Here is a 23,995-nt window from a genome sequence, read left to right on the forward strand (position 1 = left end):
TACAGTTCACAATACGGCTGATGTGGTATCTCACAGCAATAACACATATCTAAGAACCTGCTCAGTGTAAAGGATCACAACTTATTAAAACATTTCATTTCAGGAACTAGGACAACCTTTCAGTTGTCATCCAAAGCGCATTAAACCACACTCTAAGACCACCAAGGAACGCTGAAATCAATAATTATAAATTCCGCCATCTTCAATAATCAAACAGACCAGAAAGATATGTTTTCATTACCTTTTTAATGAAATATCTTAAAGTTTCAATGCAATAATAATAATACTGAATGCCTACAATCAAACTTGTTTCTCATTTGAATAACAAAATGAAGACCCTCACTTAACAGAAGCTGGTCAAATGTTGTTTTTTTTTTCAAAATCTTCTAATTAAATAAGTTAGTATAGTTTTGGCCTGTGTACTATCCTAATCAAGCAAGGGAAATGATAAAACTAATCAAAGGCACTTAGTCCTACCTCCAATGAAAGGGATCTGAAATTCCTTTATTTTGATGTACTCAATAGAAATATTATAGTCCTTTATGCACACAGAGAACACTTTGCACTGTTATATAGGGACACATAAGCTCTAATGAGGCCATTTATTGTCGCTATTTTCTCAAATACCAAAGAAATCAGCAGTCCCAAAGAGTGCATCATGTTTTAATAGAAAGTGTTACTATAATTAAAAATACAGAAATGTAAAAAAGGACCTGCATTCCCAAGCAAGCTAAAACTAAAAGAACACTATCATCCATCCATCTCGTAACCAGCATCCATATCACTCTGCAACTCACAACTAGCAACCCACTGAAGCTAAGCAGGTGTGAGCCTGGTCAGTACCTGAATGGGAGACCTCCTGGGAAAAACTAAGGCTGCTGCTGGAACAGGTGTTAGTGGGGCCAGCAGGGGGTGCTCACCCTGTGGTCCACGTGGGTCCTAATGTCCCAGTATAGTGACGGGGACACTATACTGTAAAAAGGCACCGTCCTTCAGATGAGACATAAAACAGAGGTCCTGACTCTCTGTGGTCATTAAAAATCCCAGGGCGTTTCTCGAAAAGAGTAGGGGTGTAACCCTGGCGTCCTGGCCAAATTTCCCATTGGCCCTTACCAATCATGGCCCTCTAATAATCCCATCTGTGAACTGGCTTCATTACTCTGCTCTCTAATAGCTAATGTGTGGTGAGCGTTCTGGCGCACTATGGCTGCCGTCGCATCATCCAGGTGAATGCTGCACCTCTAAAGTGCTTTGAGAGGAGTGTCCAGAAAAGTGTAACTGTAAGCAATTATTATTATATTAAGCGCTTCATTTAATCAAGGGCTGGGGGAGCCGGTGGCCTGTCTCTGCAAGCTGGGCAGGATACACCCTGGATGGGACGCCAGTCCATCACAGACACACAGACATGCACACACACTCACACCAGGGCCAGTTTCCCTGAAGACAATTTAACTACCAGGATGTCTCTGGACTGTGGGAGGAAAAAGAGCACTTAAAGGAAATATGGGGAGAACATACAAATAATTGCAAGGATAATTGAAAACTGAACAGTCCCCCACAGCCCATGACTATTTGAACTTGCAAGCTATACTTATTTTTTTAATATGTGAGAAACTCAATCATTTTGATCTCTACTGGCAAAGCTCTGGTTTTACCAATGACAGTGCCCCATCTTGTATCATGGGTTGGCCAGCTGAGACTGCATCAAGAAAATAATAAGTCTAACCTTTTCATTTTTTTCTAACTTATTCTCTGCTCCTGACAACATTTTTTTTTATCTGAACAGCTCAGTCACTGCTTACTGTTCATTTTCTGCTATAGGTAAGGTAGCTGGCATCAAATAGAGTCCTTTTAGAAAAGAAACTTAGAAAAGCATTTAAAATCTTGTCAGCAACTCATCATGAGCTACTCTTAATGTAACTGTCAAGAACAAAATGTTGCATCATTCTTTCACATCTACTTCCCTTTTTTCTTTTAAAGAGTGTTTAATAAGGCTGATTTTGAAATGAATACACAGGTTTTGCACAGATCTCTGACAGAACAAATCAGAATAGATCACCAGGCAAAGCTGTGTGAAGATTCACTACTTTATTAGAAATCATGGGGCAATCATCTTTCACACTACAGTATTAGAATTTGTTTTTTGTTTCAGAAATAAATAACTCCCATTGAATACAGCATGCATACTTGAAGTATCTGAAGTTGCAGTAAAAAGTGAGACATTTTCTCCCTTATAGGCTTTCTGTATTAAAATTGTATTAAACCTGCTGTTGCTAAGTAACCGATGATAAAGCAGGTTATGTACTGACTGAGCATTTAATTTTAAAGGGCATCCTAATATCTATTAGTGATTTAAGATATGTGATTATTCGAAGAGACAACCCACCTCTTTGTAGCAATTGCTTTCATAAGAAGATATTTAGTGACAATGACAAATACTGATAATTAGAAAAAGCAAAAATAAGATGCAAGTAAGATGTCAGTAAAAAGACCAGCATTGTAAAAACAAAGAAAAGGCAACACAATACAATTACATAGCTGAATAAAATAGGAAATTGAAGATGACAGGAACACAGCACAACTTGCCAATGTTCTTGGGGGCACTAATGTATGTTTTTGTGCAAGTGGAAGATAATTTTAGTGAGCTTGGTAGATTACTGCCAATGACAGAGAACAATTCAACATGCATAACACTATATAATTATAGCTGATGTAGATAAAGATCTTTTCTGTTTTTCATGCTGTAAAGTGCAAGCAAGGTATTTACAGGGCAGTTAAATATTGTGTTTTTGCCGTCTCTGAAGATAGTCATTTATAAGATTCAGCATTTATAAAATGGCACCCATCAACATATCACACTGCTAAACAAACTCTGTAAGATAAATGTTTTGCTCTACAAATATGTAGTCTAACCAAAATGATGGCTAGTTAATAACACGGCAAGTTCATAATTATTATCCAGACTGCTGGAGAGTCACTGGCTTTCTGTACATGCTAGGCTTCATAAAGGCTTCATAATTACTCTTAGCATACTCACAGAGAAGTTACTGAAGTCCCTCTGGATGATAAATTTGGCTTTACAAAATATTTATCTATAAGAAGAAACACATTTATCATCTAAAATCCTGATTAGTCATTAAAAATCTGACATCACCTCTTAAATAGAAATACATACAGTACTACTTAAAACCTTTCAAAGAGGTCTGTGAGTGTTCTCATTGCTAATTTCAATTTCTAGCACTCAAATAAATCAAATATTTCTAGGGCTCCCTAGTCTGTTAATTACATGTGCTCTATGCCATTCACTATAGGAAAGAAATCCTTTAGTTTCTGAGACACAAAGTAACATGACTTGTCTAGAGCCATGAGGATGAACCGCACAGCTTCAGGAAACTGCTTACCAAGATGTTATTATTCTAATAACTGTCTCATTCTGCTTATCAATCAAGATCTTTCAAACACTGCAACTGCCTAGTTGAATATTAAATCAATCTGTTACATCAGAACTGCACAGACACTAGGAAAGAGTCTCAGAAACATAAGAGGAATCAACAACAGATAAGAATGTAGACTGCCCACAGTCACAGTGAGTTTACCAAGGCCCCTAGTAAAAATAAAAAATCCCCATCTTGCATGCAGCTCTCCATATTGTGCACTTTTATTCTGGAAAGGAATATGGAAACACATTCAGCAATACTACCTGTAGATCCTGTGATCCACAGCTGTGAGCTCACTGGTGACTGAGGACATTGTCTGAATTTCCTTTCTGCTCTATTGTTCTTTCCATGTATTTCAGAAAGCAGATTAGCTGTCAGGTTGCTTAACTCTCATTTTTTCTGTCACAGATTTTTGACAAATACCCCTTGCTGTGTGCCTGAATATTTCTTAAACTTAATCAGCTCTGCTGTGGCACCGGATATCTCACATTCCTGCAGCATTCTCCCTCCATCTATATTCCTCTCTGAAGACAAGATCAAGTGAAAGGAAGACAGGAAATAAACACAACCAATCCTAAAAAAAAGTTGAAAGTTGCTGGAAAGCCAGTATCAAACTTGTGTGAACTTCGCAGCTATGAAGGTGAAAACAACCTTTACTTTTTTTATGCGTTCATGAAACAGAAGATACATTGATGTAATAAACTTTATTTATTACACTGTAACATTACCTGAAGTACATATAGACATGATATGAGATACAAATAAGAGTGGAAAATATGCAAAGGCAAAAGATTAATTTAAAATAGCAAATACTTAATGCTGTTCTTAATGACACCTTAATGCTGTCCCTCAGGATTTTAGTCTTTTGGTGCACAAAGCTTTTAAGATACAGTTTTCCATTTTATATTTAAATCAGTAAAGAACTATCTATTTATCTGTAAATGTATATTAAATAAAATGAAGTTTGATAGAAACAATTTGTTTCAGTCTTGTTGAAGGGGAATTGAAACGTATTTTTAATTTTCATACACTGCTGCACAATGTAGTGAAACATCAGCCTTATGAGAAATAAAACTACCTGATGTCTTGTAGTCATGGCAACAAACTAGACTCTCCAGAAACAGAAGTATAAAACATCTATTCAGAGAACCTACAGCTAATGAACAGATGCAGAATGTATTTTCTATGTACAGGAAAAGTGTTACTTTTACATTGACTAATATTTTTGCCTTAACTGCATTGATGTTTTTTATGAAATATCTAATTATGCAATAGATTTAAAAGTGCTAAATATTACTTACTTTTACAGTTCTGTATAAAAAACCAAAACTCAGCTAAACAATTCTGCAAAATAACAGCTTTAACTGAGGACATTTTAATTCATATCTTGATTCTGGAGTAAAGGTGTAATAAAATGATAGGAGATGCATTAGACAGAATACAGATTTTGTAATGAACCAGTATTTTTTGCAAACACTAGATTTATTTTAATCAAGTTACATATTATTTTGTATATGCTCAAACATATTGTGGTATAATAAAACAACAAAATAAAAGTTGGTCTCTTCTCCTTTTTCTAGCATCCAAACATTTTCCTGTAAAGATTTCCAGGTCATTCCAGTTCACCAAATGCATTGCAGAAGAAAAACCCTGAAACAGGGTTATTAAACTGAAAGACCTTTTACTTTCAGCACTGCAAGGCAAAATTGTCTTTTAAGATGTGCTCTAAATTCAGATATAGCTGTAAAAAGTGGACTAATGTTCCTTACCCAAAAGCCCTTGCGATTTTGCATGTCTCAGGGCCATTTATTTTCTGTTATTCTGAATGCCAGAATGGCCTTTTGCTTGGCTCTGCTTTACAGGCAATTTTGTTTTTGACTACACAGATCTCTTGAACAGACCTGCGTTTGTTCTGAGAGAAACCTTTTTGCTGTCACATGCGTTCTCCCTGCTTGACACTTCCTCCTCCACTGTGTTGTGTAATGGCTGTTATGTAATCGCAGCAGCCCGAGCGAACACTGCACGTGAAAGCACAACACCAAATTGTAATGTGTCAAATGCAACCTTGCCAAGATGAGAAGAAATTCTCGGCAAGGTGTGAGGTCCAGCTACCGAAGACTGAAGCTTACATCAACATGCTCAAGTGGTTTCGTCTCTGTCAATCAGCCATCCACTGGGGAAAAAAGTTGGAACTGATAACTTGCCTCAGGCCAATATCACTCCCACTATTTACTGCTGAATATATGCAGTGTTACACGCTATAAGAGGAAAAATAATGCATGGAAGACTATTGCCCTGAGACATAAATGGTGCCCTCCATATGACCAATGAAATAAGAATAAAAAAACATCAGGGCCTTGCATAGTTTCCACATTTTGTTGCTTTAAAGTTTTGTAATCATGACACTTTAAATTAGCAATTAGTATTTGTAAACTACATAATTTACTCCACACAAAGCAAAAAGAGCAAAACTCATGATAGCATTATTTTTCAAACTCTTTGCAGTGGCAAACCTAAATTAATATAATATTAGTTGTGTGGCCTCTGTGCAATAACAGGGATTCACAAGACTTCAGTCCTCAGAAATCTCCTTTGATTGAGGCATGGCATGCGTTCACAAACCTGTGTGGTGAAGACCAGACTTTGGTAGTGAAGACTCAGGTTGATGTTTTTTAAATAGAGCAGGGCCACCCAAACTCACACCTGATTGTCATCCCATTGATTGACACTACTGACTCTAATTATCCTCTTAACTTAACCCTAAAGGTTCACATACTTTTTCCGACAAAGACATTTAATGTTGGATCATTTTGATCAATAAATGAATGAAAAAGTATATGTATATCCTTTTGTGTGTTATTTGTTTGATTGGGTTCTCTTTATTTGTATGACTTAGATGAAGATCTATACACATTTTAGGTAAAATTTGTGCAGAGATTCAGAAAATTTTAAAGGGTTCAAAAACTTTCTAGCACCAGTGTATGACTATATGCAAGTGATAATTGGAACTATATCTTATGGTCAAACAAACTAAAATTAAATCTTTGTATTATGTTTGGTGTAAAAAGGGTGAGGATCTTATGTTTAAAAACTCTGTGAAATATGGTGATGGGTGAGGGCAGTTTTGGGGGGGTTAGTTTTGCATTTTTCCAGGTCCTGGGCCCTTGTCAGGATAGGGGGTGTTTTGGCTAAACACCCTGTTCCCTGTGCCAAGAAACTGATATAGCACAAAGGAAAAGGATATGTGTGATAGTGATTCTAAGCATACAGTGTACCCCAAAAGTGTTGGGACAGTTAAGTTAAAACAATTTATTTGTGATTATGAGATAACCTAATAGTTCTCGTCTAACCATAGCCTATTGTCTCAATGGAGAAATTAAGGAAAATCAGAAAGAAGTGCTCTACATACAGCCTTAAAAAGGCTCAAGATATTCTTTAGAACATCTTTAAAGTTGCTTTTTATTTGTATCCCAGCTCAGCTAAACTTCAGCTGTCACAGCTCAGCTGTATTGTACTTGTATACCCCTGCTTATGACCTTGGACAAACACAATTAATGCTCTGTAGCATCCTGGCTCAGAGTTATGCTTTTACTGCTGTGTTAATGTGACTCGAATTTTAACACATTAGTTCAATATTGATTAGCAACTTTTTGTTACCTCCAAACGAAAAAAATAAAAGCTCCTTTATTCTTCAGTAAGGGTTAACCTCACATTTCACAGACATTCGGTGGAAATGAATGCATATAGGTGGCACAGGCTGACAGTTACTCCATAATACTCCATTATTCCTTGGTGTCATGTATTTGAAAAAGCATAATGGTCTCAAAGCACTTAATATTCTCCTCTAGTTTCTATGCCATGGTTGGTCTCATTCTGAGATTAAAACACAACAGGTCAGAATGCATTCGAAATGTTTCACTAGAGCTGTCTAGTGGTCATATCAAACAATGGAAAATTAGTTAAGATGCATTAACCATATGTGAGAGGACATATTTATTTGGAGCATTGTGCAGAATAACTATTTGGTTTAACTTTCATCTATGTCTTACGCTGATATCAAGTCTACACAAGCACTAGAATACAAAAGGAAATGTTTTTCAACAGCAACAAGAAAAATTGAGAATAAAAGATAGTAAATTCAGAATTGCCAATTTAACATGGCATGTGAACTTGAACTCTAAGGATCTTTACATCTGGCTCAGGAAAAAAATAAGAAGCTCCAACTGACCAGATTAAAAGTTTCAGTTTTTAATTCTAGAGAGTTTGTCTATCACAGTTTTTAACCGATTACTGTAAGCTTCAATAAGGGATCAGAATGAAGTACCATTATCTATCAACAGATTACTGGTCTTGTAATGGTTACTTAATACTTGAAATAAAAAAAATATGCAGAAGATTTAATCATTTCCATTTTTCTTAAAAAAGGTGATATTTTTTTCAGAGATCACAATTTAAATAAACATTTGATCTGAACAAATGGTAATATCTTGAGATTTCTTTTTCAGATTTCAGTGACAACAAAATATGTTTAACTGCATGATTTCAATTAGAAATCAAAAGCAGATGGATGGATGTAATAGTTATAATGCACACAGATTATGTTTGACATTTAATTTTAAATCCTAAGTCACTGTCAGTGCAACTATTTTACAGCAAGTGCAAAATTAAAGAATTCAGTTCAGAGCTAATACACACCTCAAATGAACCACCAGGCAATTGCTTTCTTAAGTTATTAGAAACAATGTATTAAACCTTTAGAATCCTTACTATTGCCAAATAGTAAAATAAGTTAATATATTATTTACACTGTCAACAAACTATAGCACATTTGGCCTGACTATATTCCTGGAGGTCCTCTAGTATTATCTACTACTGTAAAAACTGTAATTAGACATGAATATTAAGATTAACTGTCAGTCAGTAAATTACTTTGTTTAAATAGGACCTTTAGCATGTTCAGAATTCTAGTTTCTTTGCCAGTGTTGCCAGCTCTACACTCCTCCAAAACAAAGCAAACAATAAAATACAAACAACCTGATACTGGTAACACTTGGCATTACGTGATTCATAAGGTCAGCACTGCTTCTTTATGTGACTTTTAAATCAACATGTACAGTATATATGGTCCAGCATATATGACAAAAGTCACTTACAGTACTTAATTTCTAAGTATTAAATATCTTAGCAAAGAAAGTTAGAACCTAAAAAATTGTTTGCCAGATAAATCAAAATTTACATTTTGCTCTAATGTGAAATGATAAGTCACTTATGTATAGACTTGCAAACCACCTGTGTAACAGAGTAAATACTTTATAATGAGCTAGTTATAGAGAAATTACTTCCTGGGACTCTCCAGTGCATTCAAATTCCCCAAGGCAGAGGTAGGCACTTTTAGAGTACATTCCCTTCGGCCTAGTAGCTGCAATACTTGGCCACTGTTATGAAACAGAGGCTGAAAACCAAGCCTGACCACCTGTGCTACACCTACTTAGAGCATCTGGTACACCAAAGTACATTATAATGAAAACACTTTTGCTGTTCCTTTCAATGACTAAGATCTCATGCTGCCAGCAGGTGGGAGGAGTGGGGCAGAGTGAAGTCAATTGGAGGGTAATGAGAAGGATCTGACAGCTGGCTGAGAAACTGAATAATTCTTCAGTAAGATGGTGACTGTTTAGGCAGTCAGGAGTCATAGCAGGTATGCACAGGCTGCAGCATGTGATAGAATTGTTTTATTTTAACATGAGAGCACATAATCACTTTTTCCCATGTCTGTATTATTTAATTAAAACATTTTTATTTATAAGTTCATTTCAAGCACCTGAAAGCACTGTAAAATAATTATTAATGTACTGGAAAGAAAAAGAAATAAGGACACTAAATTGACTAAATTGAGGTGTAATTCTTAAAGGTTCCAACACAGAAGCTCATAGAATATGCTGGGTAAGTGGGACAACACCAGTTTTATAAGATTTACAAACTGACTCCTAGCCAAATTGGTGTGAGAACAATAAAAGGAATATGTGTAGTATGCCCTAGGTAAATTTTTATGTCCTCCAATGGGATATGATGACTGACATTATCAAAACACTGCATTTACATATAAAAGGCGAAGAATATTAAATGATCCAGAATCAGAAGTTATGTGCCTACAAATAATAAATTATTGTAAGAAATATGAAAACAGATATTGCAGATCTTTGTACTGTTCACTCAAAATATTTGTTACTAAAGGCACAGTTAATTTATGGATCTCTACCTGATCTGAAGATACATATATTTTGCACTGCTAAAGTGTTTGTTCACAGTGCCAGAAGTAATTTATTATTATGCAAAATAATTATGTTATATTATACCGTCTCTTGGTTAAATACAGAAAGCATAGCTAAAACATTTTTTTCTTGAGAACAATAAAGCTTACATTTTTAGAATGCTGTTAGGAAAGAATCAATATTAGAGAAGCATTTTGCATGACCAGACAGTAAGAGGCGATGGCACAAAAAAAAACACTAAAGCAAATTCTTTATAAACAGATTGAGAGACAGCAATATTGGCAAGTGCTGCGCTAAAAATGGTGATGTTGAATCAAGTGGAGGTGGGTTTTTGCTGATGACCCACAGAGTAACTTCTGTATATCATCTCTGTTTTGAAAGAAATTGGACTAATACAATAAAGCTCTGACAGGGTACATTTTTAGAACCACTATATAAACAGTTTCACCTGTGATGGTAATTGTTTTATTTTAAAACAAACAGATTAAAAGCTGTAACAGATGGGAAAATAAAGATGTACATTATCATCACTATGATATTTTGTTTTCCTTTCTTTTTCAGTTTTTTTTCATAATGGCCTAAGGGCTGTTCTACTCTTTTCAAATACTTCCAGCTTTCAATGGCAAAGAGCCTAGAACATATTCTTTTAGCCACAGAATGGGAACAAGGGTCAAATGATATTCGCCTAGTTTCTAGTTCAGATGCTAAATACACTATAACAAATGCAGCACAAGGAAGAATATAAATCCACCACACCTGTAAAGTTACACAGCTTTAACTGAAGTTTTTCCTAGATGGTGAACCCCTGCTGTTTCCAAAGGAATAATCTACGTTACGGCTTCTATACAGAACTGTTTCTTTTCTGAAAAGGGTCTGTTGCTGTGACAGGCTCACAACTACTCTTTCTTCTTTGGTTTACTCTGTTAACTGTGAGAGAGTTCTTGTTATTTGTGAACCTGCGCCAGTCATGAAACACAACATGCTGCTGTGGAGTGTGGTCCTCAGTAAAGAACTCTGCTTTCACATCTGTTTTCCTGAGCATTGTTTGCCAAGTTTGAACTTCACTGGGATTTTAAAGCAAAATCTGTTTCTATTTCACCTAATCTAAACAGACAATATTCAGGCATTTAACACATGAAAGTGTGTGAAAATCTAGAGGGCCCTCAATGTCAATGACTTCCAAAGACCTGTTGGGTTATTTGTTTTAATGCACCAGGTAGTGGTATAAAAATAAATACAGAGGACAAATGTGTGCATATGAAACCCTGTACATGCTGACCTCTGAAAATTACCTCCTAGCACAGGGCTGAAGTGATTTCAAAATCAAATTCTTCTTAAACTTTCCAGAGAGAAAGTCTCCCTGTAACTGCCAGTTTGTTGTTAAGAGAAAATGCTTCTCTAAACTATGAGGGCTGCAACAAACTATTCAATCTAAGGAGAAGAGACCTTCTGTGTTTTACTTAAGAAGTAATTAGTTCATGCGGATTGTGAGATTTATTCAGTTTCATCTTTTCTACTCCTACCACTCTCTGTTTTCTTTTCAATGTTTTAATTTTAAAAGCAATACCTTCATTTTTCAGTTTTGCCATCTCCCCTGTATATTACCCAGTAGCCTGCTCTGAGAAATACCTAATAATTGCATCTTCACCAGAAGTAAATATTCAAAGAGGTAGTAAAAGTAGCAAAGTTGGTAGTAAATTCAAAGAACTAAATACATTCAAACAGAAAAAACAACACTAATTACAAGGGGCACAAATAAGGTGGTGCCACAAATCTCAAGTCATAAACCCCCAAGAAATTTCACAGGAAGTGGATACATGATGGTTTCTACATCAAGAATACTGCCTGCTTGAATCCAGGTTTTGTTATTGCCTGTGGATGCTGGAGCTCCAGAGGGGCTATACCCATCTGACTGAGCTCTGCTGTTATTGGTTGGGCTGGTATCAGCAGGGGGTTGATCCTTAGTGTGTCACACACCAATAATCCCAGTTGCTGGCTGAGAGACTACATGTCCAGGCTTGACAGAGCAGGGTCCATCCTCCTGCTGACACCAAAGCTACTGTTTGCTGTGTTCCAGGACTTCACACCTTGACAATAATGAAAAAGGCAGATGGCTTGGCCATGCACATCTCCATATCGACTTCATCCCTTCCAGGTCCTTGCAGGGGGTGTCACTGAATGAGGCAACAAGCGACCCCACAGTGAAATATATAAAAAGGGGAAATCTACAATAGTATTTCAATTTTAAAAAATAATGAAGAATAAATATATTGGCACTGATGCCTTTCAGCCTGGGTCAAACTCAGTTAGCTTGGGCTGTACACCACCACATGAAGACAAGGTTACACAGCCTGTACTCATAAGATGCAAAATAATAAAATTATTTTAAAAGACATGCCAGTAACCACCTTTCTTGACTTTTTGACTGGCAGTTTCCCCCCCCCCCCCCATGATGTCCTGCACACTAACCTAACATTTCAACACCAACACAGAAATAATTTTACCTTAACACCACAAAAGTGTTATAACATGTAAACTGTGCATTGTGTATATATTCAAGCATTCACTAAGGTGTATAACTGCTGCATGTGTGCCTATAATAATAGTTAACATGATTAAAATTGAATTGCTACAGAAGCGTGATTACTCAGAATTTTAATATATGTTAAACAATGAACAATATCAAAGTCCAAAGAGCAGAGTACACCGTGGCTAAACAAGACCATTAATGCCTCGTATGGTTTAAACCAGTTGACTTATTTAGCCTTCCTCTGGATACCAAGCTCATTGCTACGATCATAAATCACTCTAGAAATACTAGTGATCTGGTCAAACCAAGTGGCTCAATCTTTAAAAGTGAGAAGCCTTCTCACTGAGCAAGACGCCTTTCAGGCTGAGCTCTACAGTTCAGACAGCCCTGCCCATGCCTTTGGCTGCCTCATGACTGGAAGTCTCCAAGCAGTGGCACAAAACTGATTTAGCATCATCATGACTTTTTGAGCTATGGGCTTTTCAGAGCAACATCACCTTCAATAACTAGCTGCCTGCAAGCTTGCAGTGATGACAGTGAAAAAGTTAAATAAAGATTTAGATCACTTCTTACCTTCAGGAGCATCTGCATCACATATCTTTGACATCCCAGTGGTAGAATTCCCCAGTAAGGCATCAATAGATGGCAGCTTACTCTGGGCAAAAAAACATATTTTAAGACATTAAGTCACTGACATAAGACTTAATGATTTTAACACAATGTCATTAAGACAATCCTGCCACCTATATCACAACAAACAAAAAAGATATAAATATTTTCTCAGTATCTATTTATGAGAGTGGTTACAAACAATAGGAGGCTACTAGCCCATTTGATTGGTAGTACATAACAGGTCCAGAAATCTTGAAAGAAACCGGTGTTTAAAATGTTTTTTGAAAAAAGCTAAAAAAAAATCTTGATCTTGATCCACCTGCAGAACTCAGTTTTAAATGCCATTCCACCTAGTTTTCATTTGTTACATTGTTTGTGCTTTTTTCTTCCTCACACAGAGTAGAAGATGTAAATGTTAACATAAAAATCTTTTATACAGAATTTCTTCAAGCTCAATTTTGCCATTTTATATTTATAAGTTGCTTTATGCTACCAGGTGTCTTCACTTCGATATTATACAGTGTTTTGTGTCAATCAATGGAAAAAAATCCCAATTACATATATTGTAATTCTATATTGTAGTAATATAAAATGCAAAAAAGTCCAAGGGGGGTGAATACTTTTGATAGCCGCTGGATACACAGTGCCTAACACTGGAATATGTGTCACAGATAGTCACAGCGATGGAGTGTATTCACCGAGCTCACTCAGCAAACCAGAGACTAGAAAGCTTCAGTTTCAAATACAGCTTGTTACAAAGAACTGCATGAGTTACTCAGAGTGCTGAAGTCTGGGATGCCTGAAGCTATTTTTTCTGCTTCCAAGCAACAATAAATCAGATGTAAAAGTTAGTATTAATTGATGAAAACAGAAAGTAATTTGGGAATGGCTTGGCTGAATAACTGCAGAAAGTGCAGTAAATGTGGCATGAGAGAGACTACTCTGTACCACTAAAAGTACTAGCTGTCAACACTGAGCAGTATTCTTGGTTCCTTTCACAAAAATAGCATTGCTATTTGGCCCGTTAGACACGGTTGCACATATTTAGGTTGCATTTTCCAGCTGGGAAGAAAAAGGTGCCATGTCTTATACACAAAAGAAAATAAATCAGGAATTCTTGAAGATCCAACAGCCTTAAAGGACTACTGCTTTTCTGCCAGCTAGGCCAGAGTGCTTCTTACCTGCAGAAGGTACTTCTGGCTGCCATACATGACGTACTGAGGAGCCAGGCTGTAGATCATGTAGCTAGTGTGCAGAACAATCAGCAGAAGAATCATGCATAGAAACAGAAGAGCCTGGGGTTGGGTTCTTCCTGGTCTAATTTTGTACAACTGTCATAGAAATAAATGACAAAATAGAAAGGGTTTAATAAGAACCATAGAAAATATAACTTTTGTTTATAACCCAAATGATTAGTACAATGCCTTAGAATGCAACTTCATAATTATTAGTACGAAAGAATTGTTTGTAACTTCATAAAACACAGTAGGAATGGAAAAAATAAAACAGCACAAAAGCACATCCTGAATACAATGGTTTTCCAAGTGAACTCTATGTATTAACTGTACATCCTAAGATGAAATGTTATAAAATACAAGACAAGTCTTATTTTAATGCAAATCTTGTACATTATACTGACTGGCATTTCAAAAGACAGCCTTGAAAAGGACAAATACCCCTTTAGATAAAAATCAAACCCATTTTATTCTATGTTGCTTTCTAATACAACTAAGCCTTTTATTCCAAACCTATATTTTTTCTCCTTTGTCATTTTTTTCATTTTCGGTTGTACAATCACTACTAATAACACCATTATCAATAATAACACTGTAGATTGACTATGTACTTTCCAACACATTACCCTTATCCAGAAGAACCATATGCCCATGTTCCGTATTCCTGCCATGGAGGTGAAGACAAAGTACATTGTGATAACAGTAATCAAGACATAATCCAATGGAAAGACCTGAAAGCAAGACACAATGAATTGCATTAAGCTGCATATAAATCCGGTTTTGTAGTACACACCAATATATCTTAAATATCCTTAATATTTTGTATAAAGTAAATCCACGTACAAAGTGGACAAAAAATTGAAGCACTCATTTAAAATCACTTAATACAGTATTAGGCCACCACATACGGCCAGTATGCACTAAGGAATAGTCTACCAGTGCGTGGAATTCTGCAGAACAGATACAGCACCATTCTTCCACAAGAAATTCAATCAGCTCAATCCTGGATGGAGATCGAAAATACTGTCTTGATTAGGTTCAATGATTAGGTTTGGGACTGGGAAGGGCATGATATATGGAATCAGTGTCTTGCTCATTAAAGCACTGGGTGGCCACACATGCTCTGGATGGGGGTATTGTCATCATGGAAAACATCCCTCCCAGCAGAAAAGAAATGCTGCAACATGGGGTGAAGACGATAAATAAGTATCATTAAGTAGCAATTAGCATTGGCCATACATTCTAAGGAAATTAGTGCACCCAAACCATGCCAGGAAAGTGTGCCCTGCACTCCAGCCAGGGACAAAGTTCTTCAAATTGGTGCCACAATTGCACTGCTGCTGTCAAACGTGCCACGAGAATCACCCCTCTGTCAAAGTTGCTGGGGTCTCCACTTGCAGAATTGCTAGCCACAACAAAAGGCAACCAGACCTATTTGCTCAATTAACAACTTAACCACATTTGTGTGGAAGCACCTGCTTTCAATGTGCTTGGTGGCCCTTATTTACAGCCCTCAGGTGGATTCCATTTTTTGTCCACTAACTCACACAAGAAAATAAAAGTCTGAAGACGCTTATTTGTTCAACATTATCATTAATAAGAACTAATTATCAATTTAGTGCTGCTAATTGTGAAGGGCGATGGTTTTGCCATGTTTCTTAAGACAGTAATTTAGAGGGAAAGATTTATATATCAATTTAACAATCTAAGGAATGACAATGAACAGCAAATCAAGACCCCTGAAAAGTGAGAACTGATAAAGAAGGCAAAGTCTGTCTGATCAGCCCTAAGAGGGCTCTTGTATAAATCTGTGGGGTATTTTAATTGACGGGGTGTGTGCGAATTAAGGGAGAAACCACACAACAATGCGAACAGTAGTCACAGGTAAAGAAAACTTAATTAAAAGGATGTCAAAGAAATGTACAAATAAAGCATTCTTAAATATAAGCAGTAATATTACTAGAAATTGTACAAATATCAAAAACGTTTTTAATTACATTTTAATGAAAATATGTCTATCCATTAAATTCCCTGACCTTAATATTCTTAAACTGAAATCAAATCACTGAAAGAACATTTCTAATGTTCTATATCAATCTGAACATTTTCAGCAATTTCAATGCCTTGAAACTTGGCAGATGATAAAGAGCAATATGCACTTTCAAGTGGGTAGAATACATACTGACCTGTGTTTTCAAAGATCTAACAAAAGGTTTTGGATAAATCACAAAAATGGTAATTACCATGTGTCCCAGAAGACCTAATCATTTTAGAATTTGAGAATCTGAGTTTCAGCTTGCCAACATTCTTGTGAACAATTTTTTATGAATTTTCAGCATCTGAACTATTCCTGCATTGAAATCGTACTTTCTTGGAACATGTACCTGCTGATCGCGGCGGGTTACATCGTGTGAGATATTTAAATCGATTAATGCACCACTTGTGTTGTGCAGAGACTGCAGCATCTGCTTCATTAGATAAAGGAATTAAATCAGGTGATCCCAAAGCAAAACTGAAAGAATCAACACAGCAGCAAGGAAATAACTGGGGAGCCAAAATAGAAAATTGAATAAGGCAGACTAGTGTAGAACAGGATTTGGGTTAACAGGCTCCTGACTTAACAGATTAACAGGCTCAGAGGGTCCATGATGTGCCACAAAAGAAAGCAAACAATTGAAGTGACCACACAAATTGGCAGGTTAAAGGCAACAAGAATTCAAAATATGTATACAACAGAAGAAATGTGAAAAATTGTATTAAAATGTATTTTATACTTACAGGCTGTAGGGCCAACAACAGTTCATTTAATGGATTGGTCAAATTAGTTCCAAAGATTATGAATCCAGAGTTGATTCCAGCAGAATGAAGAGCTTTATCCAAGCTGAATTTAAGAAACAACAAACAGTCTACTCTTTATAATCACACACAGTTATGTAAGCTTCACTTTTTATAATACAAAACATTAACTTATTGATTAGTGGTAGCATTATTTTTTGTTTTTACTATATATATTAACACAATTTAATATACATGGTATAAATATATAGAGTATAATTATTTATGGATTGGATTATCATTTTTATTTAAAAAATAATAAATCCAAAATAATAAAAATAAAAAACTCCAGGTAAATTCACTTGCAGGTATTGGAGAAGGATTTCAGAGAAAAAGAAGAGAACTTAATAGCCAGGCGTTTCTGGAAGCTGCACTGGTAATAGCTATCAACCATGGAAGAGTTTTGTTCTGTTGTTCTTCCAAAAAAATTATACAAAAGATTTCTGCTCATGATATAGTTTGAAGTGTAATCTAAACACTTAGTTTAAAAATCAATCTCTGTGGTAGATTTGATAAGACATGCACAAGAATGAATTGAAAACCATTACTAATACAAAATGCAAAACTAAAACTAAAGGCTATTCTGTTCTTTATCACTGTATAACATTAGCCTATGAATCCAAAAAATACTCACTTTGATATGAAAAGTGCAATAGTAAACAAGAGAGCCACCAAGATGAAAAACACTCCACACACAATCTGAAATGAAGAAATTAATGTGTCAGAACACAAAACAAAATTAAATCTGAAGTGGACACTATTTTTATGTGTATACATAATGTCACCACTGAGGCATGATTGCTTAAGTTTGTTGGCAGTTAATTGATTGCACATAGAAGTGCACGCAGAACTCAAGTTTGCCCTTATACCAAAACACCAGAAAAAGTATTAATAATAATTTATAATATATTCATAATAATATTGTATAATTAATTTATGCAATTTCTTCCATCTCAAACCAAAGTTCTTTTTCAGTACACCATGTGTAAAATCACTCAATTTAAAGTGAAAGCAAAAATATTAAAGTTCAATTCAAACTCTGGTAACCACTTCAGAACACACTCTCATCATTGAAGGACTGCACATGTTAATTTCAAATGTTAATAAATAAAATACACTTGCACAAGTTTTGCATGTTAGGCTTAAGTCCATTTCTTGGACATTGACTACTGTATTTTTTGAAGACTTCATGGTATTCAATTTTGTATGTTCTAAACATAAGCCTATAGCTATAACTATAGCTAATTCAATACACACAATATAAATTGCAATTTGTCATTTCTTAAATAATAAATTACCATTTAAGCTATACTTAATGCCCCAAAATATAAACTAATAAACTAATTTGCACAAAACATAGGAGACTGTAATATCCTTTATTTTTACTTGTGAACCTTTATTTTTGTAAAATGCTGTTTTTAAAGCGGACAGCTTTAGTTCAGAAATATTTTTATTAATTGTATTCCCTGGTGAAAAAGTAAGATATTCTGTGCACGTACTGTATATATCAGAAAAACAAACACCTGATTTTTTCTAATGGAATAAGAAATACAACATTCTTCATTACAATTACTTTTAACATTAATAACTTTTAATACATTTTAAACATCTAAGTCAAAAAGCAATGCGATTTCAGTACTATCATGTAATAGCAGTTATTAGCAGTAATGAGTAACAGATTTGTTTTTAGGACTAACCATTAAACCCATGTTTCACTAATGAGGCTTGTTGACTTTATAGACATGTAGGTTATGTTTTATTAGTGACAACAAAGTACCTAAATTTGTTCTTGGGCTGTCCATCATTTGTTAATGCCACTCATTAAGAACTCACAAACTCCTAAAATAGTTACCCAAAATTATTATCAAGTCAGACCTGATGAACACGAAAAAGAAAATGAACTATCTACCGTGCATGTCTTTCACTCACATGAAGGTGACTGTGTTTGGGTATACTTAAAATATAGAACATCAATTTTGTAATCAAATGCTTATAAAAAGCCCATGAGAATAACATTACAAAGCAGGGTCTAACACTAATATACTGACAACCTTGGAATTTAATTTCAGTCCTAATATGTTCAAAAGTTTTGCCCATCTATGAAGCCTAATTAAGTCTTCCTGGTCTCTTGATACAGATCTGTGTAGTGGCTATTGCATAATGAAGTCCTGCTAATACCCCCGCACAGCACTCCTTAATTGATATTTAAGTACAATTATGCTGTACACTTCTTATGCTTGCGACAACAGATTTTTTTTCATGTATTGCGTAGTCAGAAATAAAATATTTAAATTTCAGTCCTACCACACCATAGTGCCATATTTTTCTAGGATAAGTGACACCCATAACAAAATCTGTGAAAAGCTCTTTAAAAAGCTCTTAGCTTTTAACTGCATTTAACTGCAGCCCTGGCAAAGGGATATGATAGCATCTGAATCTCTTAAGTGTTGTTTCTCAGTGCTGTCACTAGTGCATCTACTAAAACAAAATACCTTGAATTATAAACGGGCAAAAAATCCTTGTGTATAAAGTTGATTATTTTTGCATAGATACAGAAATGTAATGCATTTACAGAGAAAGCTGTATATTAAATAGCAGTGATCACTGCAACAGGGATGTAAACATGAAATGTGCGCCTGGAGCAAGGATAAGACTGAAGTGGTTTAAGATGAGAGAAGAGTCTCTTTACTGAGCACCATGGTGAATGCTAAAACTTGACAGTGCAATAAAACAGACATCCCAAAACTAAAATTACTAATATATATACTATAAGTGTTGAAATGTTAAATCACTTATCTAAATTTGTCCAATAAATGCAGAAGTAGAGTATCACTCACAATAAAGCATTGAAAAAATGTTTGCCCAACATAATTAAGAAATAACCTTGTTTCAGATACAAGATGGTGATTCTTAGATCTGCCACTATATGCACATATTACACTGTCACAGACAAAATTATCGATATGATTTCATTTGAAAAAGTGAACAGGGATTTGTCTAAGCAAGGAGGTCAAGAACTGCAATGGCTGTCAGTAGGTATATATGGCACTGCACATCTGAGCATTGCCTCATCTCTCCCCATTTACATTGAAGTAAGCTACTGCTCATGTTTTCTTCATATGGAATGGGAAACCTTCATTGTATCATCACTGGTAAGTATAAATCAATTTGGTGCAACTGCTTTTTTCAGGTCTCTTTCCAAAAACCTAATAATATAAACCTTCTAAAAATATTCTGTATGGTGTTATATTACACTGAGAAGCATAAGAACTTTAATTGCAGTGTGCACACAAACCTGTATGGTTGGAAATCCCCAGAGAAATCAGGTTTATTTTCCTCTTGCTAACTAAATACATGAAACTGAAAACAAATTGCTCTAAAATTCTGCTTTATTCATCAAGCTAAACAGTACCGATATGGCCAAGATCTTTTCCATTTACAGGATAATGGAGCACTCACCACAGTAGAGCAATTTCAAGTTAATTGTCTTGGATTCCCAAATGTGATGCTACAGTTAACAGAACACCATCAGGATACTAATCGCTGAAGTATAATATTATGAAGCACACAAAAAAGTCCCCATCCTTCTGTCAAATCTGATTACATCTGAAGAGAATTCTTTATCCCTCTGTGGATAAACTAGAAAAAAATTACAATAACACACTGGTGTTTTACAGCACATTAGCTATGTATGTGTAGTAAAGCTAAAAATGCACATTGCAAAATTACTGCATTTTGAGAATTAGTGGTCTTTTAATTTAAATTTCATATAAAGGTACAGCCACACTTCCATAGCCCAAGGCAGAATTCAGCAAAGATACCAAGGTATCTGGGTTTGCCTTCGCTTCCAGACAGAGTCATGGAATCTTTAATGAACTTGGTTTCATTTCCTCCAGCTATAGCACATTGTCCCCTGTCACTATAATGGCACATTGTTTTGGATGTTCTGGTCTAGAATTAAAAGATGTCACCTACTGGTCCATCAACATCACATATACAGCAACACCCTTTACTTTAGAGGTCTTCCAGCTTAGTACTGACCAGGCACAGTCTTGCTTAGCTTAGATCAGGCTAAGCAGTAACAAATACAACAGGATTCATCACTTGGTATCGTAATACAACAGATAAGCACTCTCATGGATATTTTTGATCTGTTGAGCAGTTGTTAAGCAAATCATATTTCACATCAGATCTGAGACAAATAAGGATGAAATACTTTAATTTTATTTTCATTTATGTCACTGTAACAAACAGTAAACCAATCCAGTTAGTATCCTGAATTCAGAGCAAGTGAAGTTAGATTTCTAACAATTACCAGCTCTCCCTTTTGCTATTCACATTGAATCTTAAGACTTCATTATCCAAGTTTACTAACATTTAAATATTTCTGAAAATGTTTGCATTAAAAAATATATGAGATATTTAAATATGTTCTGAAAACGCAACTTGATTAAAATAAAAAAAATAAGTTCCATAAAACTAATTGTAATATTTGTCACTGGTATGACTTAAAAGCAACGGACTTTACTGAATGTTGTCATGAAAATTAATCAAACATATCTCCCTAAACATAAAATAACAGCTATCCTGAAACAATTAATCAAGTTATTATATAAAATGCTAGCAACATTCAGCAATATTTAGATGCTACATTTTTATTTTCTGACAACAACAAGCATTAAAACTAATACACAGTTTACATGCAATGCAACTATAGCTTTAAGCTTAGGGCTACTGTGTATACCAAAACCTCATCTTTATCTATTTTACCTTATGTTATGCTCCAGGTTTCGTGGTTATTTGTATGTTTTGAATTTACTGCCTAAAAACATTTCAGGTACTTCTCCATTATGACTGTTTATAGCAGTGTGGGCAATGTTGAGAAACTTGTAAACATCAATTAAATACTTCACTGATTGTACCAGGAACAGGATTTGCATTAAATTGCATTGTGTCTCTGGGAGAACATAGAAATGGCACCATTTTACTAAAAGCTATTTGCTATAATAGCTAACAGCTAACAGTTTGCCTTAGGAAACTTGTATACAAGGTTAAGTATTCAATATAATAACTGCAAGATATGAAACTGCTAGCTATTACCAATGTCCTTTTCAGCTATTGGATAAAAATCCGAGGGGCAATTTATGGTAGCCGATGCTTAAAGGCTTTAAAAAGCCTTTATCAAGAACCTGAATTGTTCCAGTTCAACATTGTGCTCTTCCTTGCCTTATACAACATCAAAAACTAAAGGAAAGGCATTCTTATTCTATCATTACCCACTGTGATCTGTGTTTTAAATGAAGGCTAGAGGGTTGTGGTTTCAAATCTCACATGGGATACCAATGTTGTAGCCTTGAGCAAGGTGCTTTAGTCAAATTGCTGCAGCAGACTCCCTGTATAATTGGGTCTCTAGGATGCTATTGTAAAATGAGAATTTGTTCTCAATTGACTTGCTTGGTAAATAAAAAAAAACAGATTGATCCCTTTAGGACGCATCACCGTGACTAGTCAGTGCCTTTAGATCATTACCAAGTATTGCACACATACAGTACATTTTCTCTGCCGAAAAAGCTCTCTGAAATTGAACTGTTGAACACTGGTCATTTAGTCTGAGCCTAAATATGACTGCTATAAGTCCTATAAAAAGGACAGGATCTTTTTTTCTTGATGATCTGTTACCTAAATATATCTTACAGTGGTACATTATTTGCTCTCAATTCTGTTTCTGTAGGCACCCTGTATGTACCATACACTTACAAAATACAAAATGTGCAAATTTGTAGAACATCTTATCAAAAGAAAAAAATAACTCTTTTCTTCTTAGGTGGCAGATATTGTGGCTTTCAGAACTTGGTACAGGCATTTTCATTGTGTTCAGAAAGAATATAATCTCATTTTCCATTTTACATGGCTGAAATAACATCATCTGGAGGCACTGCAGATAAATGCGTTCATCCTGTTTTTTGAAGCTACTGCAGTTCAATTTCTGCCTCACAGGTTAGCATAGCACAAAGAAATGAAATTTATTTGCTGTTCACAAGCTACGAAGATTTCTCAATTCCAAATCCAGCAGCATATGACTACTGAAATACAAGTGTAATGTGACTTTCATCTTACTGTCATTTTTTAAAAAATATTTTAAGGCCTACAGTCAGATGATCATTTCATATCATTATAACTATTCTTTTCCACCTTCTAGCATACAGATTCATATAAATTAAACTTCTGAGAAGCTTCTCATTACATTTAAAATCCTCAAAGTGATAAGCAATATGGTTGTACAGATTATGCTGTTCTTTTTTAATTAATATATTTTATCACATATTATTACTATTAGTAGCAAATATTAATAATTAGTAATATTTCTTTTATCACCTTGTATATCCCCACAAGATTGATTTTTTTTATTCATACTGTACTATAAAAACAAAACAGAGAAAGCTATCTGTCCAGATCAGACAGAAAGGGTATTATAATCTGTTGTATCATGTGCATAGGTTTATATAAGATTTTTTGCTTACCATGACTGACGCAGTGACTAATGTAACTGGCTACAACATAGGGAGCTTCAGATTCAAATTAGGCACTTGCCATCAAATCAGTTAAGGACAGCCTCAATAGACTTCATTGCAAGCGCCTCCCAACAATCACTCCAGTGCTCCAATGGAGTACATGAGATGAACACAAACCTGCTAAAGGCATTTTCAAACCTGGTGTGTGAGCACACAGGCAAATGTGAGCCTTAGTCTAGCATGCACAACTCATTGGACACAGCAGCTGTGACATCTTAACTCTTAACTCTGCTATTTCTGATGGAAGGAAAATTATCATGTTTTTAGCCTTCTTCACCTTAAAAGGACGAAGGGCTCTGCAGAACATAGTGCAGCAGTTCTTTTCAGCTATTTCCAAGTGTCTCTCCCTTCGGTGAAGAACCTGCAGCTTTGACTCCAGTTGGTGCAGAGCACACCTGTCTCTGGAGGACAGGGGCCGGCCATCGGTACACTGGTGAAACACAAGGAACACACTGACGGATCATCCACAGCAAGAGCACATAAACTGTTCACAATTGTCAAG

At 35.4% G+C, this 23,995-nt stretch overlaps 1 protein-coding gene across 1 annotated transcript in view; it reads right to left on the reverse strand.

Annotated features, from left to right (window-relative positions):
• lmbrd1 (LMBR1 domain containing 1) overlaps nucleotides 1-23,995 on the reverse strand; it is a 91,239-nt gene that overhangs the window by 15,339 nt on the left and 51,905 nt on the right. Inside the window, exons 9-14 of the mRNA XM_088934244.1 lie at nucleotides 23,771-23,923; nucleotides 17,556-17,620; nucleotides 16,865-16,967; nucleotides 14,713-14,817; nucleotides 14,033-14,182; nucleotides 12,813-12,894 (exon numbers count right to left, since the gene is read on the reverse strand). Coding sequence (XP_088790370.1) covers nucleotides 12,813-12,894; nucleotides 14,033-14,182; nucleotides 14,713-14,817; nucleotides 16,865-16,967; nucleotides 17,556-17,620; nucleotides 23,771-23,923 — 658 coding nt within the window. The remainder of the gene's footprint in view (nucleotides 1-12,812; nucleotides 12,895-14,032; nucleotides 14,183-14,712; nucleotides 14,818-16,864; nucleotides 16,968-17,555; nucleotides 17,621-23,770; nucleotides 23,924-23,995) is intronic.

The sequence above is a fragment of the Atractosteus spatula genome, chromosome 15 (genome assembly GCF_055471065.1).
Source record: "Atractosteus spatula isolate fAtrSpa1 chromosome 15, fAtrSpa1.hap1, whole genome shotgun sequence".
In the NCBI taxonomy this organism is placed as follows: Eukaryota; Metazoa; Chordata; class Actinopteri; order Semionotiformes; family Lepisosteidae; genus Atractosteus; species Atractosteus spatula.